General features: G+C 42.4%; 2 protein-coding genes across 4 annotated transcripts in view; both read left to right on the top strand.

Moving 5' to 3' along the window:
• The window catches only part of AP1G1 (adaptor related protein complex 1 subunit gamma 1), a 40,027-nt gene extending 32,467 nt beyond the window's left edge, over window positions 1-7,560 (top strand). For both annotated transcript variants that reach the window (XM_084532951.1, XM_084532952.1), the window contains exons 18-23: window positions 1,234-1,375; window positions 1,842-1,968; window positions 2,463-2,558; window positions 2,785-2,945; window positions 3,894-3,992; window positions 6,325-7,560. In XM_084532951.1, the coding sequence (XP_084389077.1) occupies window positions 1,234-1,375; window positions 1,842-1,968; window positions 2,463-2,558; window positions 2,785-2,945; window positions 3,894-3,992; window positions 6,325-6,426 (727 nt within the window). In that variant the 3' untranslated portion in view covers window positions 6,427-7,560. The remainder of the gene's footprint in view (window positions 1-1,233; window positions 1,376-1,841; window positions 1,969-2,462; window positions 2,559-2,784; window positions 2,946-3,893; window positions 3,993-6,324) is intronic.
• A 3,866-nt stretch (window positions 7,561-11,426) lies between these two features.
• PHLPP2 (PH domain and leucine rich repeat protein phosphatase 2) overlaps window positions 11,427-26,755 on the top strand; it is a 30,933-nt gene continuing 15,604 nt past the window's right edge. The window contains exons 1-7 of one of the 2 annotated variants that reach the window (XM_084532946.1): window positions 11,427-11,614; window positions 12,013-12,257; window positions 19,065-19,198; window positions 21,775-21,965; window positions 22,385-22,510; window positions 23,690-23,844; window positions 24,860-25,006. In XM_084532946.1, coding sequence (XP_084389072.1) covers window positions 11,459-11,614; window positions 12,013-12,257; window positions 19,065-19,198; window positions 21,775-21,965; window positions 22,385-22,510; window positions 23,690-23,844; window positions 24,860-25,006 — 1,154 coding nt within the window. In that variant the 5' untranslated portion in view covers window positions 11,427-11,458. Of the gene's footprint in view, window positions 11,615-12,012; window positions 12,258-19,062; window positions 19,199-21,774; window positions 21,966-22,384; window positions 22,511-23,689; window positions 23,845-24,859; window positions 25,007-26,755 lie in introns of those variants that run through there. The other variant, XM_084532947.1, reaches the window with a different exon arrangement.

The following is a 26,755-nucleotide window of genomic DNA, read 5'->3' as shown; positions in this document are numbered from 1 at the left end:
AAATGGGTGCCACTGGGCTAAATATTGCATGAGTTTATAGGGGCTTCCAAACCTTGTTTCAAAGGCTTTTCACAGTCAGTTTTTTTCATGGGCACTATCCTATCCTCTGTGTGTAGGATACAACATCCATATGATTTCCTCTTATCTCTTCCCATGGGATTTGTGCAGCAACTAAGATTGTGCTCTTGGAAGAGTCATGTTAGTGAACTGCCTACGCCTTCACATGAGGCATTATGAATGTGTTAGGAAAAAATCTAATATGAGAGCTTTTGATCTGAGATAACCACTGCAGATAACAATATCTGGAGATCAACTGGCAATAGCAGAATATGGTGTTCATAGTTTTGGGAAGCTTTGTGCTTCAGAAAAATGTGTGAACTTTGCTCAGTTTTATAAGAGAGCATTAGTGTTCCCCCCCCACACACACACACACATTCTAGTGTTCATTACAGTGTAAAGGTCGGTGTTTAATAGTTTCTGCTCGTTAAAACTTTGTTCATGGTCAAAAACTTGGCCCATTGTTGGGATTATTGGCACTGGGACACTTTTTCAGCCCCAAAAATGAATAGACAGTGGGACTTACTCATTTCATGCAGGCTTTGTGACTTGATTCTCAAGGGTAAGGGCCTTTCCTGTATTATAGACCAGTTTTCCCTGTATGACTTCCGCTGCTACTTAGTTTTGATGTCAGGATTCTGGATCCTATGCCTCTTCTTGAGTTTCTGTACCCTTTCAGGAGGGTGCTCTAGAGGACTGAACTTAAAAGTCTTTTGAAACTTGAACTTGGCTAAACGAGAGCATGGTGGTTTGCTTTTCCAGCTTTACCTATTCTGAGTGGTTAACTCTGGTGCAAAGGTAAGTCAATCAGCTGACCTTTTGACTCAGTTGGATACAGAACAGAAGAGTGAAATGTCCCGTGTCTGTAGTCGATCCACCATTGCTCAGTTCTTTAATCTTTGGCTTGTTATCCTAGCCCAATAATTAAAACTGTGTCTAGTGATAGCAGAAAACAGGAGGCAGGAGGGTTTGTTTGGTTTTCAACTGACAGCTAATGTGTTTACAGTGGCACAGAATGTCAGGAATTACTTCCAACCACCTCAGGATAACATCTAATCTTACAGTGCCTTGACAGCAGAAAAGGCAGGTTGTCCTGTATATCTTCTCTTGAATGTTTGAGTGTTTGGATTGGGATCCAGGAAGATGGCACAGTGTAACTATGTCAGCTTCTTTCAGGCCAGCCCTGCTTGAGAGAATGCCGGTAATGGAGAAAGTCACCACAAATGGCCCTACTGAGATTGTACAGACCAATGGAGAGACAGAGCCGGCGGTACTGGAAACCAAACCTCCACCTTCTGGATTGCAGCCTGGTAGCCAGGTAATGGAAACTGATCTAGGATAAGTTTCCACTGCCTGTCAGACCACAGTACTAGCCACTGCTCTTTCAACAGTAAGCTGAGACCATCTCCTTCCCTGTTCCTGTCTCTTTGCTAGTTCTGGCCTGGTGATGAATCTCATCACAACTCTATTCTCATGGTTCTAGTGCCAAGAACAAATGTGTGGAAGAGGTTATTGTGGGGAGTGCAAGAGCATAGTGGGGTAAAGCCATATGTATCACCCAACCTGTCTTACTGTCCATGAACTCCATCCTTCACTAATCACCGTGGCCCCAAGAGCAAGGAAGCTAGATCTCTCACAGGGCTTGGGAACATAGCCAAACTAAGAACCTCTCTGATCAGTCAGTAGGTCTTGTCTTTAATCTGAGAACAAGTGGAATCCATTGCATTTGTAAGGAAAAGTAGCAGAAAGATGGGTATATAACTATTTTATTTTTTTTTCATTAGGCAAATGATTTGTTGGATTTGTTGGGGGGAAGTGATATAACACCTGTAATCCCCACTGTACCTGCAAGCAAGCCAGCCTCTGCTGGTGGGGAGCTCCTTGACCTACTGGGAGACCTCAACCTAACAGGTAAGCAAGCTGTATCTCTTGAAAGTCTACATTCCCAGTCCTGAGGTGGGATGTCAGGATGATTGCCGAAGGTGCAAAGGCTGGTTAGTTCATCACTCTAAGTCCCTGTCTTCATGATTATTCTTGTCAGGATCCATATTTGCATATAGGTGGGAATCAGAGAATGACATCATAGGTTGACTCTTAATGGTTAGATGATGGAGCTCGTGTTTTTGTGTTTGTTTGTTTTTAACATTCCAGCCTGGGAAGGGTGTGAACCTTTCCAGAGAGGATAAGAAGATGAGAGAAATTACTCTGTTTGAATGCATGCTAGATCAGGATGAGCCAGTCTTCATTGGATATAAGCAGAGAAGGAGCAAATGACAACATAAATAGCTATTTGTAGAGCCTCCTATATGGAAATATGATATGCCTCAGTTGATAACTTGGAGAAGGAATAATTACTCTTCATTTTGTGACAGCTAAACTTAGTATTTTTCCAACATTTCTTGTAGGTTCTCCGGTACCTGCACCTGCACCCCAGATATCACAGCCTCCATTCCTGCTTGATGGACTGCCATCACAGCCTCTCTTCAATGATATTGCTGCAGGTTAGGGGCATGTAAATACTTTGCTGAAGGTTCCACGGCAGAAGAGGAAGCTAGGGATAGAAACGAAAAGATTTCATTGTGAAGTGTAACAAAGACACTGGAGCAGGAGGGAGCGTGTTAAATCTTCAGAAGAGTTTGTGTCTGGGTGTAATGGAGATGAATTCTGTGATGCTGAGAATGGTCTCTAAATTCTGCAAGTCTCCTGATCGTTATTTTTTTTCTGCAGGAATCCCCTCAATTACTGCATACAACAAGAATGGCCTGAAGATTGACTTCACCTTTGAGAGGTCAAACACCAACCCCAGTGTCACTGTAATCACGATACAGGCCTCCAACAGTACAGAACTGGATATGACAGATTTTGTTTTCCAAGCTGCAGTACCAAAGGTAGAACCACTTAGGGCAACTACATCAACAGGTAGAGGGCCACCTGCAAGTACTTCCTGATCTCTACTTCCATGTAGACAGAAGCATGCAGCATGGTTTAAAAAAAAGAATTTAAAAGCTGAGTTGCTTATAGGTTCTCCTAGTGCTCAATTTGGTCATCTCCTTTCTAGTCTGAAATTAAGGGTTATAAATAGAGTGGAATATGGGTTTCTGTTAGATTAGATTATGTATGCTTTATATTTTCTATATTTTCATTATTTTCTAGGAAGATTGATAAACCACACCCAGGAAATTGTTGGGTCAATAAAAAAAGATCAAAACTAGTATTTCCCTTTATTCTTAGTTTCTAAGAAATACACCACGTTCTTTGCAGTAATCAATACATGAAAACAATTCTTTGAAGCTTTTAGCTGCTTATAAAAGTTGAAACGAGTTCCCATATAGTAATTAGTAACTATCTTCCTACAAGCAGTGAAATGTCTGTCCTTGGATTTAGCTACAGCCCAAAATGCAGGGGACAAAAACTGCCTAGTTTGTAGTTGAGCAGACAATTTAAGCAGGCTGTAATTGAAATATCCAAGTTTGGGAAAATGCATCCATTTTGGGGAATTTCACTTCTGGGAATTAATACTGTTCTAACTTCAGTTTGGGTAAGTTTTATTCCTGTCGTAGGCAGGCATTAGGGAGAGAGTGGGCCTCCTGAAGTTAGAAATGTGCTGAGCAGCCTCAGCTACTCCTTGAGTGCCATGTTTGAAACAGTGCTTCACTGTTGATCTTGATACACTGCAGTAAGTCCTCATCCCCTAATATTCATGTCACCTGGATCTTCTTTATGTAGAAAGCAGGTGGGCCAGCATTTTGTTCTTTACAGATAGGGAATTGAAGAACTCATTATTTGACTTGACTTATTTGATTAAGCATCAACTTTTCTCTTTGCCCTTTCTTCAGACATTCCAGCTGCAGCTCCTGTCTCCCAGCAGCAGTGTCATCCCTGCATTTAACTCGGGGACCATCACACAGGTCATTAAAGTCCTGAATCCACAAAAGGTGAGTGATTCTGAGAACAGTTAAAGACATTGTCATGGAGTTGTGCATTTAGTTGTCTGGTTAGGCTGCGTTTCTGATAAGGTAGGGTTGCAATGACAATCATTTTGGTTAGGGTTATGAAAAAGTCAGAAGGCTGTGGACACAGGTTTGACCTCTTTGCTTATACTTTAAAACAGACTTAGCGCTTTGCTATTCTTTTGACTTTGTGGATGTCTTTTGCATCAGTGTGGTTGTTAAACAAGTTTCCGGATAGTTTCTCTAGAGGAGCAGAGCCTGGTGTTTGTGTTGTAAAAACGAAGTCTGAAAGGGAAGCATCTTGCCATACAAATATATTTAACATTCCTTCTTGCTGTCTGCAGAGGTACTTCTTGAATGAAGTCTGTTACACTAAAAAATTGTTAGACACAAATTTTTTTCAAAAATTGTCTTTTTTTTTTTTGGAGACCTCATTTAATATGTGATGAGTATATTTTTAAATGGTTGAGGGGGAAGGTCTTTAGCTGTGATTAAACATAATTCCATTTGCTCTACAGCCTTCAGAGAGAGGCTTTCAAGACTGGGAGAAAACAGACTTGGGAGGGAGGGGTGTGGCCCACGGGTCCTCCTTAAGAGGCTTTGCAAGTATTCAGATGGCATCAGAAAGAAAGTAATAAAAGCTTTTTTTTATAAAAATCATCTTTTGTGGGACACCCTTGAGATCTTCCTGCTGTATACAGTTTTTTAACACTTATGTACTGCTCTAGATGTTAAGTATTACTGCTAGACTGATGTTTATGTTAAAAAGAAAAAAGAGTCAAAGATTTCACTGAAATGACTGTCTTCCAGTGCAGTTTTTATGGTTCCCATGGTCTCCCCTCATTTTTATGTAGCAGTGTGCTCCCTTCTGCCTATAGTAAAGCACAAGAGTAACTATTCTGTCTCATAAATCTGATACAAATTTCCATGTATCTGAATCTCAGTAGTGCTAGAGATGACATGAAAGGTATTTTCAGAACTTGGGAGGTTTTCAGAGCTTTCCTCTGAAGTGACAAAAGTCACAATACATCCATCTCAGATGGGCCACACAAGTTTGAAATATGCTTTTTTGCTGAAACATCAGAACTCCTATATTTGAGAATACAGAGATGTAAGCGAGTATTTCACTGCCCTCTGCGCTGTTTCCTAACTCTTCCATGTCAGGCATTCATGCATCTCTTACTGTCCTATGTACTTGAAGTCAGTAGCAATATCTAGCTTTGCAAGAATCCTGTCCACAAGATGGTGTAAGTTGCCTGGAATGTTCTGAGGGAAACAGTCCGAGTTTTATTATTTAGGAGGTAGCTGTTCGTCTTCTCAGTGCTGTGAGGAAAAAAAAAAAAAAAAGTATGTTCACCTTGAAATGGCCAGTCATTATGCTGCACTGACTAATAGTGAAGATGGTGGATGACCATGATTATACTCCTACAGCGGAAAGGCCAGTTACCCAGAACAGTACCAAATAAAACAAATTGATACTAATTATATTGATATACTGGTATAAAATTGGTGTTTATTAGTGATCGTTTCCTTTATCCTGAGGCTGGTTGAAACAGTTTTTATCCTCCTTTCCTCTCTCTGCTATTCTTTTTGCATATTTCACTGTAGGTTTTGTCTGGTATGGATAAAAGAGACAGAAAAAGCCAACTTCTTGCTTTTCTTTTTAGGGTTTTTGGCAAACTGTTTTTTGTAGTTGTGAGGAGAACAAAGAACCTGGCTGGAGCTCTGGCCTTTTACTAAAGGCTGCCTAGTATCTGGATGACAGCCAGACAACTTCTGAGCTGTTCGATCATTTACCCACAGCAGGAAGAAATGTTCTTAGAGATGCTTTCTGCAGTCTTTCTTAGACTGTTTCATTCAGTGCTACTGACCTATTTAATACTTGAAGTTTCCAGACCACTTCTTCTCTGAATGAACAGCTAGCATGGGGAATGATACCTCTCCTTGTGCAGTGCAGCAGAGGCCAGGTCTGCCTCTTGCTTTCTTGTCTTGTTAATTAAGACTGTAAGACAGTTACTGTTGTGTTTAAGGACCTCAGTGTTTGTGAGAGCAGGGCCAGTGCAGAGATAGATGTGGGTGGAAGATGTGCTACAGTCTTTCTGAGAAAACTTGTGCCTGATCTGAGAACTACAGTGAACAAGAAACATCCTACTAGATTAAGCATTTATCTGAAGTGTCATAGCCTACCCAGCACATCCTTCCATCACGTTTTTGTTGGCTTTGTTTTGTCTTCATAGGGGATATGGGATGGGGAGCTAGAGTTGGGGAGATTTGCTGACCTTTAATGGAGACCTATTTTTTTTTTTTTCTCTTGTAGCAACAACTACGTATGCGGATCAAGTTGACATATAATCACAAGGGCTCAGCAATGCAGGATCTAGCAGAAGTCAACAACTTCCCCCCTCAGTCTTGGCAGTGAGGCTCTGGCACCATTCTTATTCTCTCCCCACCCAATCAAAAGAACTCTGGGAAGAAGGTTGTGATCCTTGGCAATCCCCCAAACTGCACCATGGGCATGGGGAACAGATGAGACCTGCTGATGAGGAGGAATTTTCCTGAAGTGATTGCTGACTTTGAAGCATATCTGTTAAGACTAATCTCCTCTCCTCCGCTGATGAGGCTGGTGGCTTGTGGAGGCTACTCTGCACTCCCTCACACATGCATTCACAGCCAGAAGCAACATTCCCTCCCTTCCCATCCCTCTCCCCCCACCCCAGAAACACAGCCTGGTTGGAAGAGAAGTCTGGAATTTCTTGCAGGGAAACTCTGTCTCTGCAGCAAGTGAACAGCTGCCCCTTCTTTCTGCTGTCTTTTTTTCCCCTGGGGAGGGCATGGTGTGTTTTTGTTACTAGCTGGATTATCTTCAGGCACTTTCATCTGGGGCTCAGAATGGGGACTTGGAGGATATTAGGGTAACCTGCCTCGTTCTTCTTGTATCCCGTGTCTGAAGGGGCTGGAGGCTTTTTGTGGCCTATTCAGTGCATTACTTTTACACATACCTCTTAGTTATGTGATACATACTAAGAGCAAGTCAGGCCTTGGGACTTCATCTGCAAATCTGGGACAGTGCAGGAAAAGAGGTGCCAGTGAAAGCTGATAAAATTGCTTTGGTGCTGTACTTGGAAATGAAGACCTTACACTTGAATTTTCTTTCTTTCCATCAGTGGCTGCAACCATGCAGATTCACAGTCTTCTGTAGCTTCCCCAGAAAGTGTGGTGATGTCTGAGAGATGCAGAGATATAAGGAACAGCTGGTTTTCTACCACGGTTAATTCCAAAGCCTTTTGACCCATCAGTTGTGGTTTATGGATAGAAAAGATGTATTCAATTTTGTGGATCAGTCTTTGAGCAAAGGTCCTATTGCCTGCTGGGAGACACATCAGAGACTATGCTGCAGAGTTGTTCTTCCCAGTTATTCCAGACCTTCTCCCCAGATTAATTTCCAGAGCCTGTTGTAGACCCCCTGGATTCCATTTGATTTACTTCTGACTGGGATATTTGTGTTGTATCTGTAACATTGGCACTGAAATAAAGACCATGCGGTTTAAAGAGACCTTCTCCCATTTTGTTACTTAATTGATCCTCGTAGTTGGTTCCTTGCTCCCCTTCCAGAGAAATCTGTGTTAGTTCAGGTTCAGACTGAAAGGAACTTAGCTTTTTTATTTTTTTTTTTGAATGAAAGCCTTTTTTTTTTTTTTTTTGAGTACTTGGAACCAAAGATGTGAGGTCCAGTACTCTTCTAAGCATAAAGAAAGATGTATTTGGTTATGTTTCCTAGTGTAAACTGTTGTTGAGGGAGTAAGAGTTCTATGAATTCTACTGGAGGCAATGTATAGGATGTAAGGCACAGTGTGACAAAACTATGCAGGTGTTCAGCACAATCAGGGGATGAAGAGGGAATGATAGGTCTTCATTCATTAGTATGCTAGTAAGTTGAAGGTACCCCAGCTTCCAACCACAAAGCTTTCTTAAAAGAAACAGATAGCAGGCATATCTGCTTGATTTTCTGTTACAGGGCTTTAAACATGATGATCGTTCAGTGCTCTGACAGCAAGCTTAAACCCAGCCCTTTGTGTCTGCAAAAGTAATAACACTAGGTTCCAGTCCTTGCCAGAAATACCGCATGAGTGATTCACAGTGCACTTAGGGAAAATTAAAGACCTAGTCTGCCCTTGAATCTGTAGTGGGAGGCCAAGAAAGGTCATTCGGTTCGTTTTGGTTTTAACACAGTAGGTAACATGATGTAGGACTGACTGTTTCTCTGACTTTAATTGTTGGTATATGGAGTAAGTTTAGTTTCTCTTGGAAGGCATTTTTGCTGCCTTAATAGGAAGACTGGTTTGGGCCTTTGGTTTAGCAAAGAGTTTTGCTCTATTGAAAGAGGCATCACCATAGGTTTATAAAATCTAGCAAGGATGATGTATGATTTCCTTAAAATTGACTGAGGGTTGTGGCAGAGTCTTGGGCTGAGCTATCAGTGCAAAGATAGTACTTTGCTTCTAGCTAAAGCATCACGAAACAGGCAATCTTGTAGAAAATGGTTGAATCAATATCCTTTTTCTGGGTGCTGAGCATTTACTTCTGCTTTTATTGCACTTGTGACTGTTCAACACCTGACTGGCTCAAACTCCTGAGTGTGCAAGGCTGAACGTGTTCAATGTAGGCTCTAGTGAGCTCTGAGGATGTCCCAGATAGCAAACTAATAGAAAGTCTTTACCTTAGTTTCTGAAAGCCCCATGAGCTCTCCCGTTCTCAGAATTGTACAAGGGTCACTTGTACTGAAAGTTGGTACACCTCAATTTCCATTCCTTTTTGCTGAGAAGAGCACTGCTGCAGGAAGCTTAGATGGAGTGAAGGACATAAGTGGTCTCTCACCTGGCCAGTTTGTCACAGCATAACTGGGAGCAACTTGTCCCTCTTAGACTTGTTTTCTGTCCCCTAGAATAGGTGGATTTTGTTGTTGGTCTCTGGTAAGCTTTTTGGGTAAATTCTCAGTTCTTGTATCCTTCAGCTGCCTTTCCACATAAGTGCTTGTGTTTTTGGAGAATATGTTGTCATATTTCTGAGTCAAGCTCTAGGAGGTGGTGCATGTACCTGAAAGGCATTTTTCTTGAAGACATCCCTTGGCTATAAAGTACTCCATTATAGTAGCTGAACATTCCTGTTGTTCTCGGAGCGCTCTTCCTTCCCTTTCCTAAGGGATGGAAGGAAGTATTGATATACCCCAGAAAGAAGGCCAGGTTTCACAGGTTTCTCTGTCTGCAATACATGATATCATTGCTTGCTCCTTGACCCTAGATGCACCTCTTAACTTCTGTGCTGTTGCTCTTTCTTACTGGAGAGTACTCAACTGCCTCATAAAGCACTCTGAGGGCAGCGAGCCCTTTTTCCACCAGAGGAATGCAACAGTTCTTGTAGGTCTTGTCAACAGTTTCCTTATTTCGATATAAGGGGAATATAAAGGGAGCTAGATACAGATTTCATGGCTAATCTTACTAATATTGGCATTACAGGCTTTAGAGCTGGGAGCATTTGAATGTCTTTTTTGTTTGTTTGTTTTTCTTCAAGTTAATGTATTTTGAGCCAAGAAAGGACAGAAGGAATAGTGGCCGTGATGGGCCTGAAGGGAGAGAGGATGTGGGAAAATTTAACTCAGTCCGCTTTTTGATGGGACAAAGTATGGCCTTGAACAACTTTTTTGAAGCAATAGCAGTGAGGGAGCTGCCACCTATACAGTACCTTGGGTATTTAACTCAGAAGATGCTGAAACAGATGGGAAAAGTGACAGTCCAGTCCTTTCCCTGGGGCTGGTACTGGCTGCAAGATGGAGCAGCAAAGATGGCTTTTTTAGACCTGCTGGTTGTGCTTTCTATATGTTCATTTTCTACGTGGGGGCTGTGAGGGAAGGAGTTGCTGGACTGCTTCCCTCTGAACTTTCACTCTATTCCTATATATTTTCCTTTCCTGATGCTGTAATTTACATTTTACATAGAGCCACATCCCACGTCTTTGATAGCATAAAACAAAACAAAAAACAAACAAACACCACAACCCCCCACCAAATTAAAAATAAAAACATGCCATTTAAGCAGGGGGCCTGGTGGCATTTTAACTTCTGCAGACCTATTTTTGAGATTTGAAAAATTTAAATAAATGCTTAGGTGAGTGAGGAGCATAACGGATGTAAACACTTACATGGGATGCATTAGACTTCTGCTGTGTGTATTGTCTTTTGGTTGAAACAAATTATGAAGTGACTAATAAAATAAGTCAATATTCCATGATTTAAAACGGTGCCTTGTTGCTTTTTGCAAGTACAGTGGGACAGGCTTCACTGCTTTTTGTTTGGCCATGATGAGGTCAGATGACATGAAATAATCAAGAGTAGAGTTTAAAAAGCTTTCAGGAAATTTTGGAGAGTAAAATGAGTGTAGACAACCCTAAAAATTCTTAAACCATTGCAGGTCAAATAGCCTGAAAGAGTTTTTTCAATCACCATCACCACTCTCTGTCCAGGTGTGATGAGATCTGAATGTAAGAATTTATTTTTCCCCTGCTGCCTGCAGCTCGCATTTGGCATTAATTATGACTCCCTTAGTGATGGAGAAGTCCCCTTTTGTACTCCGTGTACCTCGGAGAGACAAGGAGTGTAATCTCATTATCCATTAAAGTAATAAACCAGCGTTCTATAAGGTTCCTCCTCGTGTTTTCTAGTCACAGGAGCGTTTCTTAGAAAACGCGGTATTTAACACAATCGCATTTTTCCTCCGCGCTCCTCTGTGTTGCCAGGTGTAGCTGTGCGCTGGCGAGCGCCCGTACCCCTCCCGCTAAGCCAGGCTGCCGGTCGGCTCCCGGTTTCTGACCAGGAGAGCTCCCCGGCTCCCGCCGAGCACCCAGGCGCGGTTCGTGCGGCGGCAGCAGCTCAGCGGCTGTGGGCCCGGTCCTGGCGGGGGGCGAGCCGCCGGGGGCAGGGACGCCTCTCGCGCCTCGCGGGGGCTCTTTAACGCCCCCGAGGGGGCCGCGAGCAGAGCGCTGGGCAGGCGGGGAGCTTGAAGGAAGCGCGACGCGGCGCAGCGCTAAGCCCGGCGGCGGGGACGCGGACAGTGCCCGGAGCGAGCTCCGGAACAGCAGCGGGCACGGGCACGGCGCCGAGCTGGTGCCGGTGCCGCGGGCAGCAGCGCGCTGGAGCCCGGCACCGCCGGCGCTCACCGGGCGGGCCGCGGGCTGCTCCGAGCCGAGCGCTGGCGAGGGGCGGCCGCGGCTGAAGGCGCGACGGGGGCCAGGCGGGCAGCGGCTCCACGCGGGGGACCCGGCCCGGCCCGGGGCAGACCCGCGCTGCCGCCGAGGCCGCGCCCGCCGGCGGCGGAAGGCCGCGCGCTTCCGGGGCGGGGCCTGCGCCGAGCGGGGCTGGGGCCGCCGCCGCCGTCCGAGGTCTCGGCGTCCGGCGGGCGATGGGGGAGGCCGGGACGGGGCCCGGGCCCAGGGAGGGGCCGGAGCCGGAGCCCGAGGAGGACGAGGCGGCGGCGGCGGCGGGCGGGGGTGGTGGCGGCGGCGGCGGCGCACGGGGGGGCCGGGCAGGGCCCCGCGGCGGCATCCGGGTGCTGAAGGTGAGGAGGGGGCCGGGGCCGGGGCCGGGGCCGGGGCCGGGGCCTGCGCCGCGCGGGGGCCGCCCCGTTCCGCCGGCCCTTCCCGGCAGCTCGGCGGGCTGGGGGGCGGCGGCAGCGCCGCGCCGCGCCCCGGGGCGATGCCCGCCTCGACCTTGCCGGGGCTGTCGGGACGGGGGCGGCGGCCCCTCAGTGGCCGGGGCCCGCGGGGTGCCGAGGCTCGCGGGGCGGGGGCCCGGCGGGGCGGGAGCCGGGGGTCTGGCCGGGCCTCGGGCCGGGCCTCGCCGTGCCGCCCGGCCGCGGGGGGAGGTCGGCTCGGAGCGGCCGGCTGCCGCCGCCGGGCACGGGGGGCGGCCGGGCGCCGGTTCGGAGGCGGCTGCTGACGCCGCGGTTCCTTGCAGAGAAACGTGAAGCGCAACGGGAGCAGGAGCTGCTTGAACAGGACTCGCTTTGGCTCCCGCGAGAGGGACTGGCTGAGGGAGGATGCTGGACGAGGCTGCGTGTACGTTTACGGACGAGATTCCGCGTCTTGTGCTTCCTCTGACTTACGCCTGGTCCTCTGTACGGTGGACACCCCCGCCTCCGAGATATGTGATGGAGAAGAGAGAAAAAACCTCTTCTTGCAGCTTCACGGAGACCTGGTCAGGTGAGGGCTGAGAGAGGATAGGTTGGTATCAAGAAATATTTGTTTTAGTCTTGCGGGGCCCTCTTCTCTGTGTACGTAAGTAGTATAAATGCAGGACGGAGATGGTAGGTGTCAGATACAGCCTTGAGTAACGTAATTCATAAAAACAAAGTAGTGGTGAGCTGCTTACATCTCCCTTAGTCAAGCCATAGGTGTTGTAGCTGGGAGGGTTTGGCGGCTGCTCCAACCAGAAACATGACCTCATTTTGTAGGTACAGGTTGCTGTTTGTATGCTCCACCTTTATGTTCTGTTTTAGGGACGCTTCAGTGTCAAGAAAACTTGAGCAATTTAGGAGGCTGTGCGCAGTTATTCTGAGCCAGTGAAACATGTAAAGTGCTTTAACAGTCACTCATGTAAGATTTATACATTAGTCTTTGTGTATGTGTGTGTGGTGGTTCTTTTTTTTTTCATAAGAGTTCCCAGGTATATAACTATTAAAGATAGGCATAGATGTAGCTGGGGAGGGACTCTTTATCAGGGACTGTAGAGATAGAACAAGGGGTAACGATTTTAAACTAAAAAAGGGTAGGTTTAGGTTAGATATAAGGCATAAATTCATCATGATGAGGGTGGGGAAACACTGGCACAGGCTGCTCAGAGCAGCTGTGGACGCCCCATCCCTGGCAGTGCCCAAGGCCAGGCTGGATGGGGCTGGGAGAAGCCTGGGCTGGTGGGAGGGGTCCCTGCCCGTGGTGGGGTAGGAGGGAGGGGAACCTCACACACAACAGGAGGGCTTCCAACCCAAACCATTCTGTGAGTCTATGACACTGTTAAAAAGGACACTTGAAAAAAGTTATTTGGACCTTTTTGCTTTGCTCAGCCTGGTCTTTAGGAACTAGGGAAAGGTTAATTATAAATGTGGTATGAGGATATGCAGATACTTCATTGCAGTCATGGAGGTAGCTGAAAATTAATTGCTTGAAGTATTTATAAGGAAATTGTTTTGTTTTGTACTATAGCAGCAAGCAAACTTCCGAACATTCAGAAAAAAAGACCCTTTATTGCAGATCTCAAAGAAGACTAGGTAACTCTTGGAGGTTTGTTCAGGGAGGGATGTTTTGACTTTTTTGAGCTCTTGAAATGGCTTATGTGTTTGAATTCTCATGTCTCTTCTCATGCTAGGTAGCAGTGCCTGTCTTTGACTTGTGTCAGGCTTTGCAATGTTTTGGTAAATTTGTTCCGACATGAGTTCTGGAAGCAAGTACCAAGTTGTAAATGTTTTCTTGTTAGTTTATTGCATCTTGCTGTATCATGCACTTACTCAAGTTTTGTCTTCAGATTCTTGGAAAGCTCTTGATTACTGTGTGTCTGTTGCTTTTGTAATTCTAGAGACGTCTTTGCTACAGAAGAGATTCCTGAACTACTTTGAACTACTTACCACTCGGGGGGGGGATGTTCTCAGAGTCATAGAATTGTTTAGGTTAGAAACAACCTTTTAGATCATTGAGTCCAACCATGCACCTAACACTGCAGCTCCACAGTTAAACCATGTCCCTATGCGCCTCATCCACGTGTCTCTTAAACACCTCCAGGGATGGCGACTCCACCACTGCCCTGGGCAGCCTGTTGCAATGCCTAACCACCCTTTCCACGAAGAAATTCTCTTCCCTGAAATGGGAGTTACCGGTATTGCTTCAGTAACCATCTCTGTTAGTAACAGGAAGCAGTCACAGATGGCACCTGCTTGCATTTCCACAGGAAGATGACAGAATGCTCAAGATATCCCCGTGCCGTCTTGAGATAATCCTTGCCTTGAACAAAGTTTGTTGACTACTTTAATAATGTGTTTGTGAGCACAGATTACTCAGTTAAGCATCCGTTTGCATTTTACCATTGATACACTTGTCTCCTAAACAACTGAATTCCTCACCCTTTTAAGTATCAATAGGTGACTTTCTCTCCAAACCAGATAGTGGCAAAGGTTGATTTGGCACCTGACTCAGAAGACTGAACACAGACTGGTCAGTAAGTGGAAGAATAACAGAAAACTTTTTCACTTTAAATATTGTGGTGTCCTCGTGATATTTCTGCATTTCTCTTTTAAGTATGTGTACAGGGAAGTCAGTTTCTGTCAGAACATTCTTCTCTCCTCCATAGTGTGCTTCAAGAATCTTTAGAGATCTAGCTGGAATCTTTCTTTGTTAGCATTCTTTTCTATTCAGAAATTAGACCTTCCTGCAGAGGAGAGGATTAAATAAAAATAGCTTTATTACTTTTTTTTTTGGTATGCTTACCCCTCACAACAAAAATATAAACTATGACGATTTGAAAACTTGATTTTTGCTCATGAAGAAGAGCTGCATGTGAGACCTGCTGATTTTTTGTCTTTTCTCTTTCATTACTCGTTACACTGTCACTCAGTAGAGCTGCTTCTCTGACTTAGTGGAAGTGGCTAGTACCTGCTGTGTGATACTGATGTGGATATAGTGGGCTGTTTGTGTCAAATTGCAGCTGCTTTGACTGCCATGGTTTTCTCCATGTGTGTTAGTATTCAGTGTTTGTTGCACAGCTCATGAGATGTTTTGCACATTTCTAATGTGCAGTGCCAATTTAAGTTGCATATCATGTTACTTGTTTCTCAAAGGGAAAACATACTTTTCTTTCTCAAGCTCTAACAGTTGTATTCAGAACCTGTTGGCCTTGGTTGTGATAGCATAGAAATTTTTTATAGAAATTGCCATTACAGCCACTTGTTCCAAATACTTGTTTTGGTATTCTGTTTCCTGCTTTCCAGACTTTTGCTATTTTTTATTATTTATTTTTTTTAAGTAAATTACATGGCTCTTAACAAGAACTTGGACCAGTGATCAGTTCAGTCAGGACACCAGAGTGTCCCCAGAGGTATTCAATGGATTGCTTTATATCCTGATTTGAATGTGGTCAGTAGGCAACGAGCTGTTTTGTTCATTGCTTTATTTGCAAAGCCCTTTGCGGCACCTGTGGGTGTTACCAGCAAATGTCTGGACTCTGTGCTAGTGCTCATCGGGCACGGTGTATGGCTAGTGCCATAAGAACGACTCTGCCCTCACACTTGAGGTGTCTCACCAAGCCACACTCCCTGCACTGAGGGGCAAGTCATTTATCTTGTGTGCACATGGCTTTTCAGGTATTTTTTTTCCTGTTATCTTGCATACTTCTGCCAGGTAATGAAATTGGAATAGCTTGTAGATTTTTGCAGACAAATTGAAGAATTCAGAAGGCTTAATTTCTTGGCAAGGCTCTTGCCTTTCAGTCAGTAGCGACCAAACTTAGAAGTTGCAGTAATGCTGCGTAAACTTTTGACTGAGTTTCAGATAGTTAAGGTTTTATGTCGAGAGAGAGATGTTGGTATAGTTATTAGGCTTGAGAAGGTATTACTGCAAATGTTCTTTTTGTATGTTTGTTTTGTTTAGAAAATAAACAGAAGTGAAGGTATTTCTGGAAACATATCAGCTTGATTCATATGGTCAAGAAGGAAAAGTAGGGTGTGTTTTTTTTTCAAACTAACATTTTGAAATCCTACAAGATCCCTGCAGCGGTAATTCTTGCTGATGTGAAAGATAAGAAGAATAAAAGCAATGAAAAAACAGATCTTATCTTGGGGGCAAGTGTGCCAGCATAGAGTATCCTCCTTTTTCAAGATGGTAAACCACAGTACTGTACCTCAGAGTGTTAAGCACTGTAAAACTGTGATTTAATTTGAATATTATTGTTTTATGAAAAGTGCTTAACCCTTTGCTGTATTAAGGTTCTTCTTGAATTCTGATGTGCAAGTATTATATTGTACAATACATGCTTCTAAACACTTCAGTTTGTTCAGCAACCAAACTAGTGTTTCAGTGGATTTTTAATTTTTTTTCTTGGTGTAACAGTAGGAAATCTAGATGCAGACTACTTGAACTGTTCATGAATGATATTCAAGCATTTACAGTTCCTAAGCCATGGGTCACGTGCTGAAAAAGCTGCTTTCTGTCAAGCACAAGGCTTTAGTAGCAGAAGAATTGGAATCTGAGAGTAGTCAAGGGACACTTAGGCTAGGTATTTGGAGATCCAGTCAAATCTCTCATATTCCTCTTGATTTCTGCAATTAAAGTTATAGAATACATCAGGGTTTGGTGTGTTGAAAGTCTGAATTGTTTGGTGCAACCTATTATTTATTCCAGTTTCTAGTCCCTTGCCTGTTACAGGAGACAGATACACAGGTTTGTCATTTTTAAGAATACATTGGAAAGTTCTTTTTAAAGTTTGGTGTCATGTTCGCTGCTGTTTCTGTAGCATAAAAAGTAAGTGATAACTTAAACCTTAGGTACATACTTAGAGAGTCCTTTGCTCTCTAAGCTTCTGGATCTCAACTGAAGGTCCTGAAAAAGACTGAGAGCTTGTATTTGAATGGAAGAAATATGCAAAGAGAGAAGCACTGATAGTATTGCACTGTTTTGAACCAATCTCTTGTCCCATGTCCATCTTGCAAAACAGGGAAAGAAAAAGCTTTTCACGAAATGAGCTTTTCATGCTGATTGTACAAAGAGCTCTCTACCTTAGCTGGATTGGCATCTTTTTCTAGGAGTTCCAAAACTATAACCAGTATCTGAATGGTTGGTGGAGGTGCAAATGAATGGTGTAGATGGTACAGGTGAGTGCTGCTGATGCTGCACTGCTTGAATTTCCGTTCTTGACTGCAAACTGGAAGCTATTTTCCATTTTGTTTTGGAAATAGGATAGTATCTGAATAGCATAGGATCTGGTCCTTGCTTATAACCTCCCCAGATTATTTCAAAAGACTTCTTCCAGGGGGAATATTTCATGTACAGCCTTTTGGATAAGAAGTAGATATATTTCCATGTTTAAAAAAATATATATAAATTTACCCTAGCTAGGCTTAGCAAACATCTAGTGGTAGTAATTTATGAATCAGCTGCATGTCAACCCCATTGTTTTTTTAGGCTAGGAACTTTGTTGTTTTGGACAAAAAGTTGATGCTTTGAAATTTCAGTCATGGTCGTCAAAGGCATTAGTCATTTGTTGCACTGCATGATATTCTGATATCGTTGATAGAAAAGCAGTGCACAGACCACTGAAACCCATTGGCTGATTCCTTACAAATTAGAAATTGTTATTCAGTGTAAGGGTGGGTTTTTTGAATGGAGGATTGGTGTATGAATAAAGAAAAGTAGATGTATGCTTTTCAGTTGCTCTGTTAATAATCCTTGACAAAAAGGATGGCAAAAATTCAGGAAGGGAGTCAGGGAGTGATGAATACTGTGAAGTCAGTGCTACAGGTTGATATAGGTGGTTTAATATACAGTATTCTCTGGGGCAGATTGCTTTTCTATATCACTGGAAATATTTATGTAAAAGCCAAATTTGCTAATTACTGAAGAGTAGAGGAAGGGGGCTGTAACTCATAAAAAGCGCAATTCAAGAGGACATGTGGATTGAAAGGTATGAATGAATGTGCCACACAGGTGAGAGCAGGTTTGATCCGGGAATATAAATACTGTTGAGTCTTTATGCTACCAAGTAGTCAGTGCATGGATACAGTGAACAGTCATGATGCTAGCACTTCCAGAATGTTGATACGCTTCAAAACAAAACTTGAAGAGAAAGTTTGAAATGTACTGTGGTTTGCATGTACCTGCTTAAAGGATAGGCAAGTAAAGGTCTAGTGGCTGTTGCCTGAAGTTAGGCACATATAGATTAGAAGCAAGGATAGTTTTGTTTTGTTTTGTTTTTTAGTAAATAAATTTATTTTAACTCCCATCTTAGATTTTCAGTGCTTAATCTTTTACATTAATATTTAAGGAAGAAATTCTTCATTCAGAGGGTGGTGAGGCACTGGAAAAGGCTGCCCAAGGAATGCCCCATCCCTGGAATTGTTCAAAGCCAGGCTGGATGGGGCTTTGAGAAACTGGTCTGGTGGAAGGTGTCCCTGCCCATGGCAGGGGGGCTGGAACTACATGATCCTAAAGGTCCTTTCCAACCCAAACCATTCTCTATTTTTTTTTCTTCCTTAAAGTTAAACTTCTAATTTAGCTGGAATTCTTTTTAATATTTTATTTTATTTTATTTTGGAAAATAATTCGGTCTCTGGAAGCAGTGAGATTAGAGGATCAGAAAATGTCTTTTTAGTTTTGAATATATTAAACGTGATGTTTGGGTAGAAATCTTTTATTCCTATTTAACCATATTAGTCCCTGAGTCTTTTATATGATCTGTTGCAGTTCTAAAAATGTCTTTTTCTTTAAATGTACCATTTAAGTTAATTTGACAAAACATGAAAATCTTGATTTGATGAGAGCTAAAGAGAATGGGAATTTTTTTCTGTCTTATGAGAAGTGATTCTTCTGGAGGTTTCTCTTGTGCTTTTTTCCCAGCTGCATTTGGAACAGAAACTTAAGTACAGTTCTTTTAAATCTTTTAGTCATTATAAATAGGGTTTTCATTATTATTTAGGGTCTGGTTTTTGTGCATTATTTCTGGTATTGTTTCTTGTCATTGTTTCTTCCTGGTACTCCTTAAATCATGGAAAGGGAACTATCACTGTGTGTTGTATGGCTTTTACCTGTTGTTTTTCCTCTCCATTTCCCTTCTGCAATACAATTCTTCGAGTGCTGCAGTTCTCAATTGTCGCTTAACAAGCAGGAAGCACGGACCCCATGTGTGTGTGCTTGCCAGACCTTTTGAGAGATGCAGAGCAACCACTGTCAGTATTCCTTGCACTCTAGCTGCAATGAGACATATTTAAACTTGTTCAAGCTCTTAAACTACTTTCTTGTATGTTTTGACAGGAGGCTGGAGCCCACAGAAAAACCCCTTCAGATTGTGTATGACTACTTGGCTGGGCTGGGTTTCGATGATCCTGTCAGAATGCAGGAAGAGGCAGCAAACTCTGATCTCAGCTGTATGATCCGCTTTTATAGTGGTAAGAACTTGTATGTGTGCACAGTGTCACTGTTCCCATAGCTTTAACTATGAGATGGAACCCAAAGTATCAGAAAGCATTTCTTAAAATAATGAGTTTTCAAAATTAGTAGAAAAGGCAAAGGGTTTTTTTGTCCTTCTCTTGCCCCTGTCTGTGGCTTGGAGAAAAGACAGCTCCATAGGAAGACACAGGATTGCTGTGTTGCCCATAGTTTTTTATGTCATAGTGAATGTCTTAGAACTCCTAATGCGATCAGAAACACTGCATTTTAGTCTAGGTATGCCATTTCTACTGCAGCCTATTTTCAAAGTGTATATGGATATGGGTGAGGAAGGTCTTGGCCAAATACTTCCACAGCCTGTAAAAAAAAATGAGTGAGAGTGCCAGCTGGTTAATAAAAATGCAAGTTGCCATCAAAACCCCAGTGCGTTTCATTGCAGAAGTGAGACTTCTGAGTGGCCTACTGAGTCAGTTTGGGCAGGATATCATGTGCATAAGGTATGACAGAACAATAGTCATAGGCCAGTTAGTGCACAGTGCTAGCAGTCAGAAAATGAATTCGCTGGAGAGGAAAATAAAAGAAATAAGGGGTAAGGAAGTTAATAATTTTATTACTTTCCATGTTATAGCTGCTTATTTTTTGCATTTCAGAGAAAAGTCAAGAGGTTTTAATAGAAAGTTTCTTTTCCATCGCACAGCTGGGTAGGCTGACTAAGCTACTGGCCATCGTTTGATTGTTTTATGTTTAAAATAAAGTCATCAGGAACAGGGCTGCAGAGAACTTTTGAGAGGAAAAATGAGGAATGCAGTTTGGGTATATCGAACAGGAACTGCAGAAAATTCAGAAACAGTGACTCAGCATCATGGAAACAAGTAGGTAAAAAATGGAAATGAGTAGCCTCTGTCAGCATGGGAGGATAGTCCTGCCTAGAAAGAGATGGTAAAGGAGAAAGCATAATGGTTGAAGAGTATTCAAGAGGCCTGTTTTAACAAAGTTAAAAGCAGATGCTAAGAAAGCAGTTCTTAAAGGTAGGGGAGGAAACAAAGAGAGGAAATGCTATGGAGGATTATGTGGTAATTCTGCAAAGCCTGCAGCTGAGAACAGGGAAAGGAGTAATGCATTTCAGGCAGAGAAACATTACTTAGAGCACTGAGTAGCTTTCATATTTCCTTCACACTGTGGTGATGTGGCTTGGATTTCTCTGGTGTGTTTCTGCATTTGTCTGCTTTTCTTATGTGGTCCATTGTGGTTGTTTCTTTTCCTTGTGCATGGGGGTTCCTTATGCCCAGGTGGAGTGGTGAGACTACAAGTGGTAGAACCTTTTAATTGAAATCTTACATTGATCAGCAGTAGGAAGGAAGCATGCTTCCTGAAGTCTGGTTGTTGAGATGCTCATAGGGACCCAAGAGTTTTATGAGGGGAAAGAACAGGTTAGATTGGCTGGGAGAAGGAGTGGGGGTGTGTGTCTTCACTTCAATGGAAGTCACTTGGAGCATAGAGGTCAGTGACCCAGAGAGGGGTTTTTACATGCCTCAGCAACAGTTCGAATGGAAGAAGCTCTCCAGGGCCATCAGGCTGTCCATCTATGTCAGATGTGACAAGTGTGAATTGTGCGTGAGTGTCAAGCACACTCTCTCTGTGGGGGAATTCTCTTGATTCCTTGTGTTGCTATAGCTGGGCTTGTGCAATTCCTGAGGTATTTAATTAGAGTTGCCAAGCTTAGGAGCTGCAGAGTGACAGGGAATTCCCTTATCCGTAGAGATTAAGACCATTCATACACGTATCTATAGTTGTGAAATAGCTGGGATTCAGAGTGGAAGTCCAAAGCAGCTAGCATTCTGTATTCAAAAAGAGAAAAATCTCAGAAAATGATAATCTCTGAATGGTAAATAGTCAGTTAGCATGCAGGTTCATCTTTTCCATCTTCCTAATTTCTGGTGATGTTTACAAAGTCCCGTTTCCTTCAGGAGAAGGACCAACAAGAGGCATTTATATTTTTCACATTTTTCGGGCCTGCTTTTACTGCTAGTCCCAAGACTTTTTTCCTGTACTTCAGATACATGCTCTTTGGTGTTTTTCTATGGTTTAGTGCTCCACGGCTAGCAGTGCTCGTAGCACAGCTATAGTCAGCCAGTGCTCTAGTCCTTTCACTTAAATCATCTTCAGGAAATAACTGCCGTTCTTCTGTAGTTGATTTTCCCAAGCCTCCCTTTAAAGGACAGTAGAAGCCACCTATTTGATGGTGCTGACTCAATGAGTTTGTAATCGCTTTTTTACTGCATCTCAAAGAAAGATGTTTGGCAAGTGCGTAAGTTTGCCAAGGACAGTAATTAGCTGTAGATTAAAAATGCACTACGTGGTAACATTGTGCTGAAAGTCATAAAGGGAGTGCTTTTCAGACATTACTGCCCTAAGTTGCTTGTCTTCTGCATGAGATTTTTGTTTTAAGTATAACTGTGTGTCTTGTCTTTGCTCACCTTTTATAATGCTTGTTACTGCTGTGTTTCTATTTGAACTCACAGCTGAGAATGAGGAACAAATGGAAAGTAAACACAAATGTCCCCTTTTTCTTCAGAAAAGCCATGTCAAGTAGAACAGTTAGATCGCATCCTGCTCTCTGGAATCTATAATGTACGCAAAGGAAAGACCCAGTTGCACAAATGGGCTGAACGCTTAGTAATTCTCTGTGGTACCTGCCTCATTGTATCCTCTGTGAAAGATAGCCACACAGGGAAGATGCACATCTTGCCTCTTGTTGGAGGGAAGGTAAGACGTTTTTGTATTTGGTAGCTTCCTGTAGATTAGAAAGGAAGAAAGGATTATAATGATGGGTATTATACACAAGAGGTTAATCTAGGCTGTATTACTGTATTATCAGGTGCAGAGACAATTACACAACCCTTTTCTACTTGCTTTGCATAGGTAGTCCTGAGGCTAATAAAATGCTTGAAGAGACACCGCTTATGAATTCATGTTAGTAGCCTTTGTTATGAATAGCCATTCTGGAGATGATTATTTATGGGATCTACTTCAGCAGAAAGACATTAAGAAGGATTTACTCCTGTGTTTCTCACAACAGTTTTCAGCAAGAGACAATGTTACTGGTACTCTGTACTCTAGACTTCAGATCCACTGTAATGCTGGAGTTTAGGCAGACTGCTGTGTTTTCATTTCTCCCTTTGCAGGTGGAAGAAATGAAACGTCGGCAGTACACTCTTGCTTTCACATCTGCTGGAGCACAAGCTCAAACATACCATGTCTCCTTTGAAACGCTGGCAGAGTGCCAGCGGTGGCACCGACAGGCATCCACGGTGAGGGCCTAGAGACTGCAGTACTTTGGGGTGGTGGGTACTGAGGGTAAGATGGCATTTGTGATACGTGCTTGGTCTGCAGGCAGACATTATACTTGGGTTCTGGAGAAAGTGCCTGGGATGCTTTCCAGCTTTCTTCATCTCTTAGGTACTCACAACTACAGAGACTTTCTTTTAGCATTTTCTTGGGGCTCTGCCTGTTCAACAATGTTGACTAGTAGTTCTGCATTTTTTAACCCCCCACACCTACTGAGAATAGCTTATCACGTGTCACTAGAACAAACCCTAAAACCATAAAAACCTATTAAATGCTTCTGCTGCCATATCTGACTCTGACCTGTGGCCTGGAATAGCACTCTGATAGGTTTGAGTTAACTAGCACAGAGATCATAGATCAGCAATGGAAGCGTAGCTTGTTTAGAGCTGCGTCTGTATTCCACGTGGAAGTACAATTAGCTGGTGATAGCACAGTGCTGGCCCGCACTTTGACCTCGTATATATAATACTATGAAATATGAAATGAGTTGCAGGATAAAATTCGTCATAAAATCTGGAATTAAGCATATAAAGCCTCAAAAACATTTAATTAAAGGAGATCTGATATTTGCAGATGCTTTATGAAATGTTGCAAAAGTATAATGTATGAAGCCTTTTCATCATAGCAGAAGTTTTCCAATATTATACCCGGAACAAGCAAACAATAAGTCAGAAGAAGCAGGTAGGCCAAAAAGAGGTTCTGTAAGCACCAAAAGACAAAACTGGAAGGTCAGCTGATTCCTTTTTGCAATTTGTATCTTTGGAAGGCACTCGGAGACTATGCTTTCTCAGCAATTATCTCAACTAGAGGTATGTTTTTCTCTATTAGGTTGGTTCTCTTACAGTCCAGCTTTTAGTGAGCATCCGTTGTACCTACAAAGCAGAGTTTTGTGTATGTTCTTGTTGATATCAAGAAGTGCCTCCTTGTTATGGGGCTTGCAGAGACAGTAGCAGCAAATGACATAAGTTCATACTCCATGGACTTGATTTCCTGCATGGGCTCTACCTGTGTTTGGTGGATACAAGAGCATTCTTTCATTTTCTTGCAAGTAGTAAACAATTTACATTCTTTGTTTTTTTAAGACCATTAGACTGCCATAGAAGAATTGTTGCACAGCTGCAACTCTTCCTTTTTCTTTTCAGGTTGTGTCTATGCGACTTAGCATGGTTGATCTTTCATGCTACAGCCTTGAGGAAGTACCTGAGTACCTCTTCTACAGTCAAGACATCATCTACCTCAACCTACGACACAATTTTATGAGATCATGTGGAGCAGGGAGTCTTGACTCCCTTTGCAGGTCTGCAAAGAATTATTTTTCGTCTACATTTGGAGTTCTGCACATGTGCATCCAGGGATGAAGGAAAGGGAGTGTATTGCCTGTTCTTATGGGATGTTAAAAGATTGATCTTCAGGAAGCTCTAACAAATGAAGGAACTAGGAAGCAGAGCTGGGCAATGCAGGCAGATAAAAGCTTACAGAAGTTTATGGTATTTGTGAACTCCCTTCCACAAATTCTTTGTGTTAAATGTTATCTCAGATGAGTCTAGTAGAGGGACACACTGGTTGTATAGACAGGATGCAATACTAATATAAGGCTGCTTGCTAAACTGAGAGCATTTTGGGGTATAAAATAAAAGGTGAGGAAAAATGTAGTGCTGTTGTTGTGGGTAAGAGTCTGTAGGAAGAAGCGGAGATCTGAAAAAGCCTTCTCAGTAAGTTCTGAATGTTAATGTTCATTTGAAATGGGCAGAGGGCCTGTGAGACTCCAGCTTTACTTTCTCAACTTGTAAGAGAGTAGCAGATGTGATGGTATGGAAGTATAATGTCGTCATCTTATGATGCTTTCAGAGTGTTCTTGCCTTTCCCTTTTACAGCTCTACTAGGCCTTCTGTTGTGCCTAGCTTGAAAGGGTATCCCCCTCTTCTGATCTATTCTCAGACTAGTCACAGTTTGTTTTAGTCTTGTCTTCCCCAGCTTCACAATGGTAGATTGGTACTCCAAATAATTCTTGCAAGGTAAATTTATTGAACTGAGGATTTTTAGTTGTCCCTAATTTAGTAACAGTTACTCATAGAAGGTCTGCCAGGAATCAAGGTAAAAGGTTCTTGTCTGTTTCTGCAGTAAAAATGTATTTGATCACTTTCAGTGTTACCACTGAGATATAAAGTATCAGTGACTTAAAATCAAACTTGCGTAGAAACTGATGTAATGACTTAGATGACTATCATCAGTGTACAAAGACACCTTGTGACTGTAAGTTTTTGCTTTGAGAGCATGGAGATTTGCAAATTAACTGATATCCTTGCCACTAGGTTTTCTCAGTTGAAGAGCCTGAACCTGTCTCATAATAGACTTGGAGAGTTTCCTCTATCACTGTGTGAGATCTCTACTCTGACAGAGCTTAATGTCTCCTGTAATGGACTACATTGCTTGCCAACACAGATTGGCAAACTACTGAAGTGAGTGTATAGTTCTTTTCTGTGTATTTTTCTTTCCCTTGTCATAAACTTTCTTAATGTTTCAGTTGAGCACAGCTGACGTAAAGGTGCTACTTACGAAAGTATGAGTGCTGGTCAGCCAGTTCTTCCCTGAAGACTGAATGGTACATACAAGTCCAGTAGAGGGTTGAGAACTAAGACCGGCAATAAGGCTCGTTTTTCCTTCCAAATAAAGATATCACAATACTTTTATACATTTGTCTTTTAAAAAGTTACTGGTATATAGCAAGTTACTGCTCATTATTTGTGATGACTTCCTGTCTATTCTACTAACTAAAACACACTGTGGTAAATCAGTTTTGTAATAGTGGAGACTAATGGATTTTGTCTGTTTTGAAGTGGCCTTGGAGGACACTTAACAGTCAGCTACCATGCCTTGAACCACAAGTGCCACCTTGCTGAACTGCAATGGACTTGAAGGCTTCTAAGCCTATGAATATATTCCCAGTGAAGCCTTTTCTGTTCTCTTTACTGTTATGGTGTTCCCTTATTGGTTAAACATTAAAAAAAAAAAAAATGTTTACATAAGAGCAGTTAGAAGTTTCTAAAGATTATGCTGTCAAGGACATTTCCGGAAACCACAAATTACTGCAGTGAATATCTGTAAAGATCAACCAGGCTTTGTAGAACTACATAAAAATATACACACCTGTCAGAATTCTGAGACCTCATTTATATAAGCAAGAACATGCCGGTTATATCACTGAAGTATTTATAAGTGTTTTACACAAAAGGGATAGCAGATTTTTTTAACTGTACACAAGTTTAAGGTATAAGAACAGTCTCAGCTACACTTCCTTAATCACTAGTGTAAAACAGTTTCAAATGCTGATGTAGAAAAGATGAGGAAACATGCAAATGAAGCATTGTCTGAAGACAGTTTGTGATTATTGTTTCTCAAATATGTCAATGCATGTTTTTCTGCGGCTGCAGAGGACTGTGACTTTCCAAAGTTCTGTTTAATATTTGTATTTATCATTTTCTATACAGATGCAGTTTTTGTTAAAGTTTTAATTTATTGTTTAAAACTTTTCAGTGGTAATTTCTCACAGAGGACTAGTGCTTTTTCTAACACTAGTGTATGGTGCATGTGTTTTGATAGCTTTTTACAAAATTGATTGTTTTTTGTGTTAGGAAGTTTTTAACATGAAAGTAGTTAGGCGATCCCCTCTGAAAAATTTATCTTAAAATATTCGCTGGAGGAAAACTTCTCCAGTTTTGTCTGTGAATACTCAGGATACACCAAAGCTTAAGCTTAGATAAATTTAATTGCAAAGCTATTACTTCTTTTGGTTTTGCAATGGATAAGTGTTGGTGTTGAGCTATTGGTTCGTTGTGGCCTGTTCTTCCTCCAGCTTTTATCTTTTTTTAAAAAGAAAAAAAAAAAAAGAATATCTGCAGCTACAATGGGTGTACGTAAGGCATTTCCAGAGCGGACTTTTGGCTGTACACAAACTGTAATCCACACGCCGACTTAAAGTTTTCAGAGGATTACAACTTAGTTATTGGTCCAGTTATCTTCTTGACCCCTTCAGCCCTTCTTCTTTATAAGAACTTCTCATGGCCCCAAGCTGCATTTTTACTACTGATAAGCACCATTGAGAAAGTTCTTTGTTGGAATGTGGTCATAAGAAAAGAATTGTGTTTTGGAGGCTCGAGTCTCAAGAGTCATACAAACTTCAAAGCAATTTATTTTGTAACAGAAAGCTA

The sequence above is a fragment of the Aythya ferina genome, assembly GCF_964211825.1.
Source record: "Aythya ferina genome assembly, chromosome: 12".
In the NCBI taxonomy this organism is placed as follows: Eukaryota; Metazoa; Chordata; class Aves; order Anseriformes; family Anatidae; genus Aythya; species Aythya ferina.
This window is presented reverse-complemented; position numbering and strand designations above follow the sequence as displayed.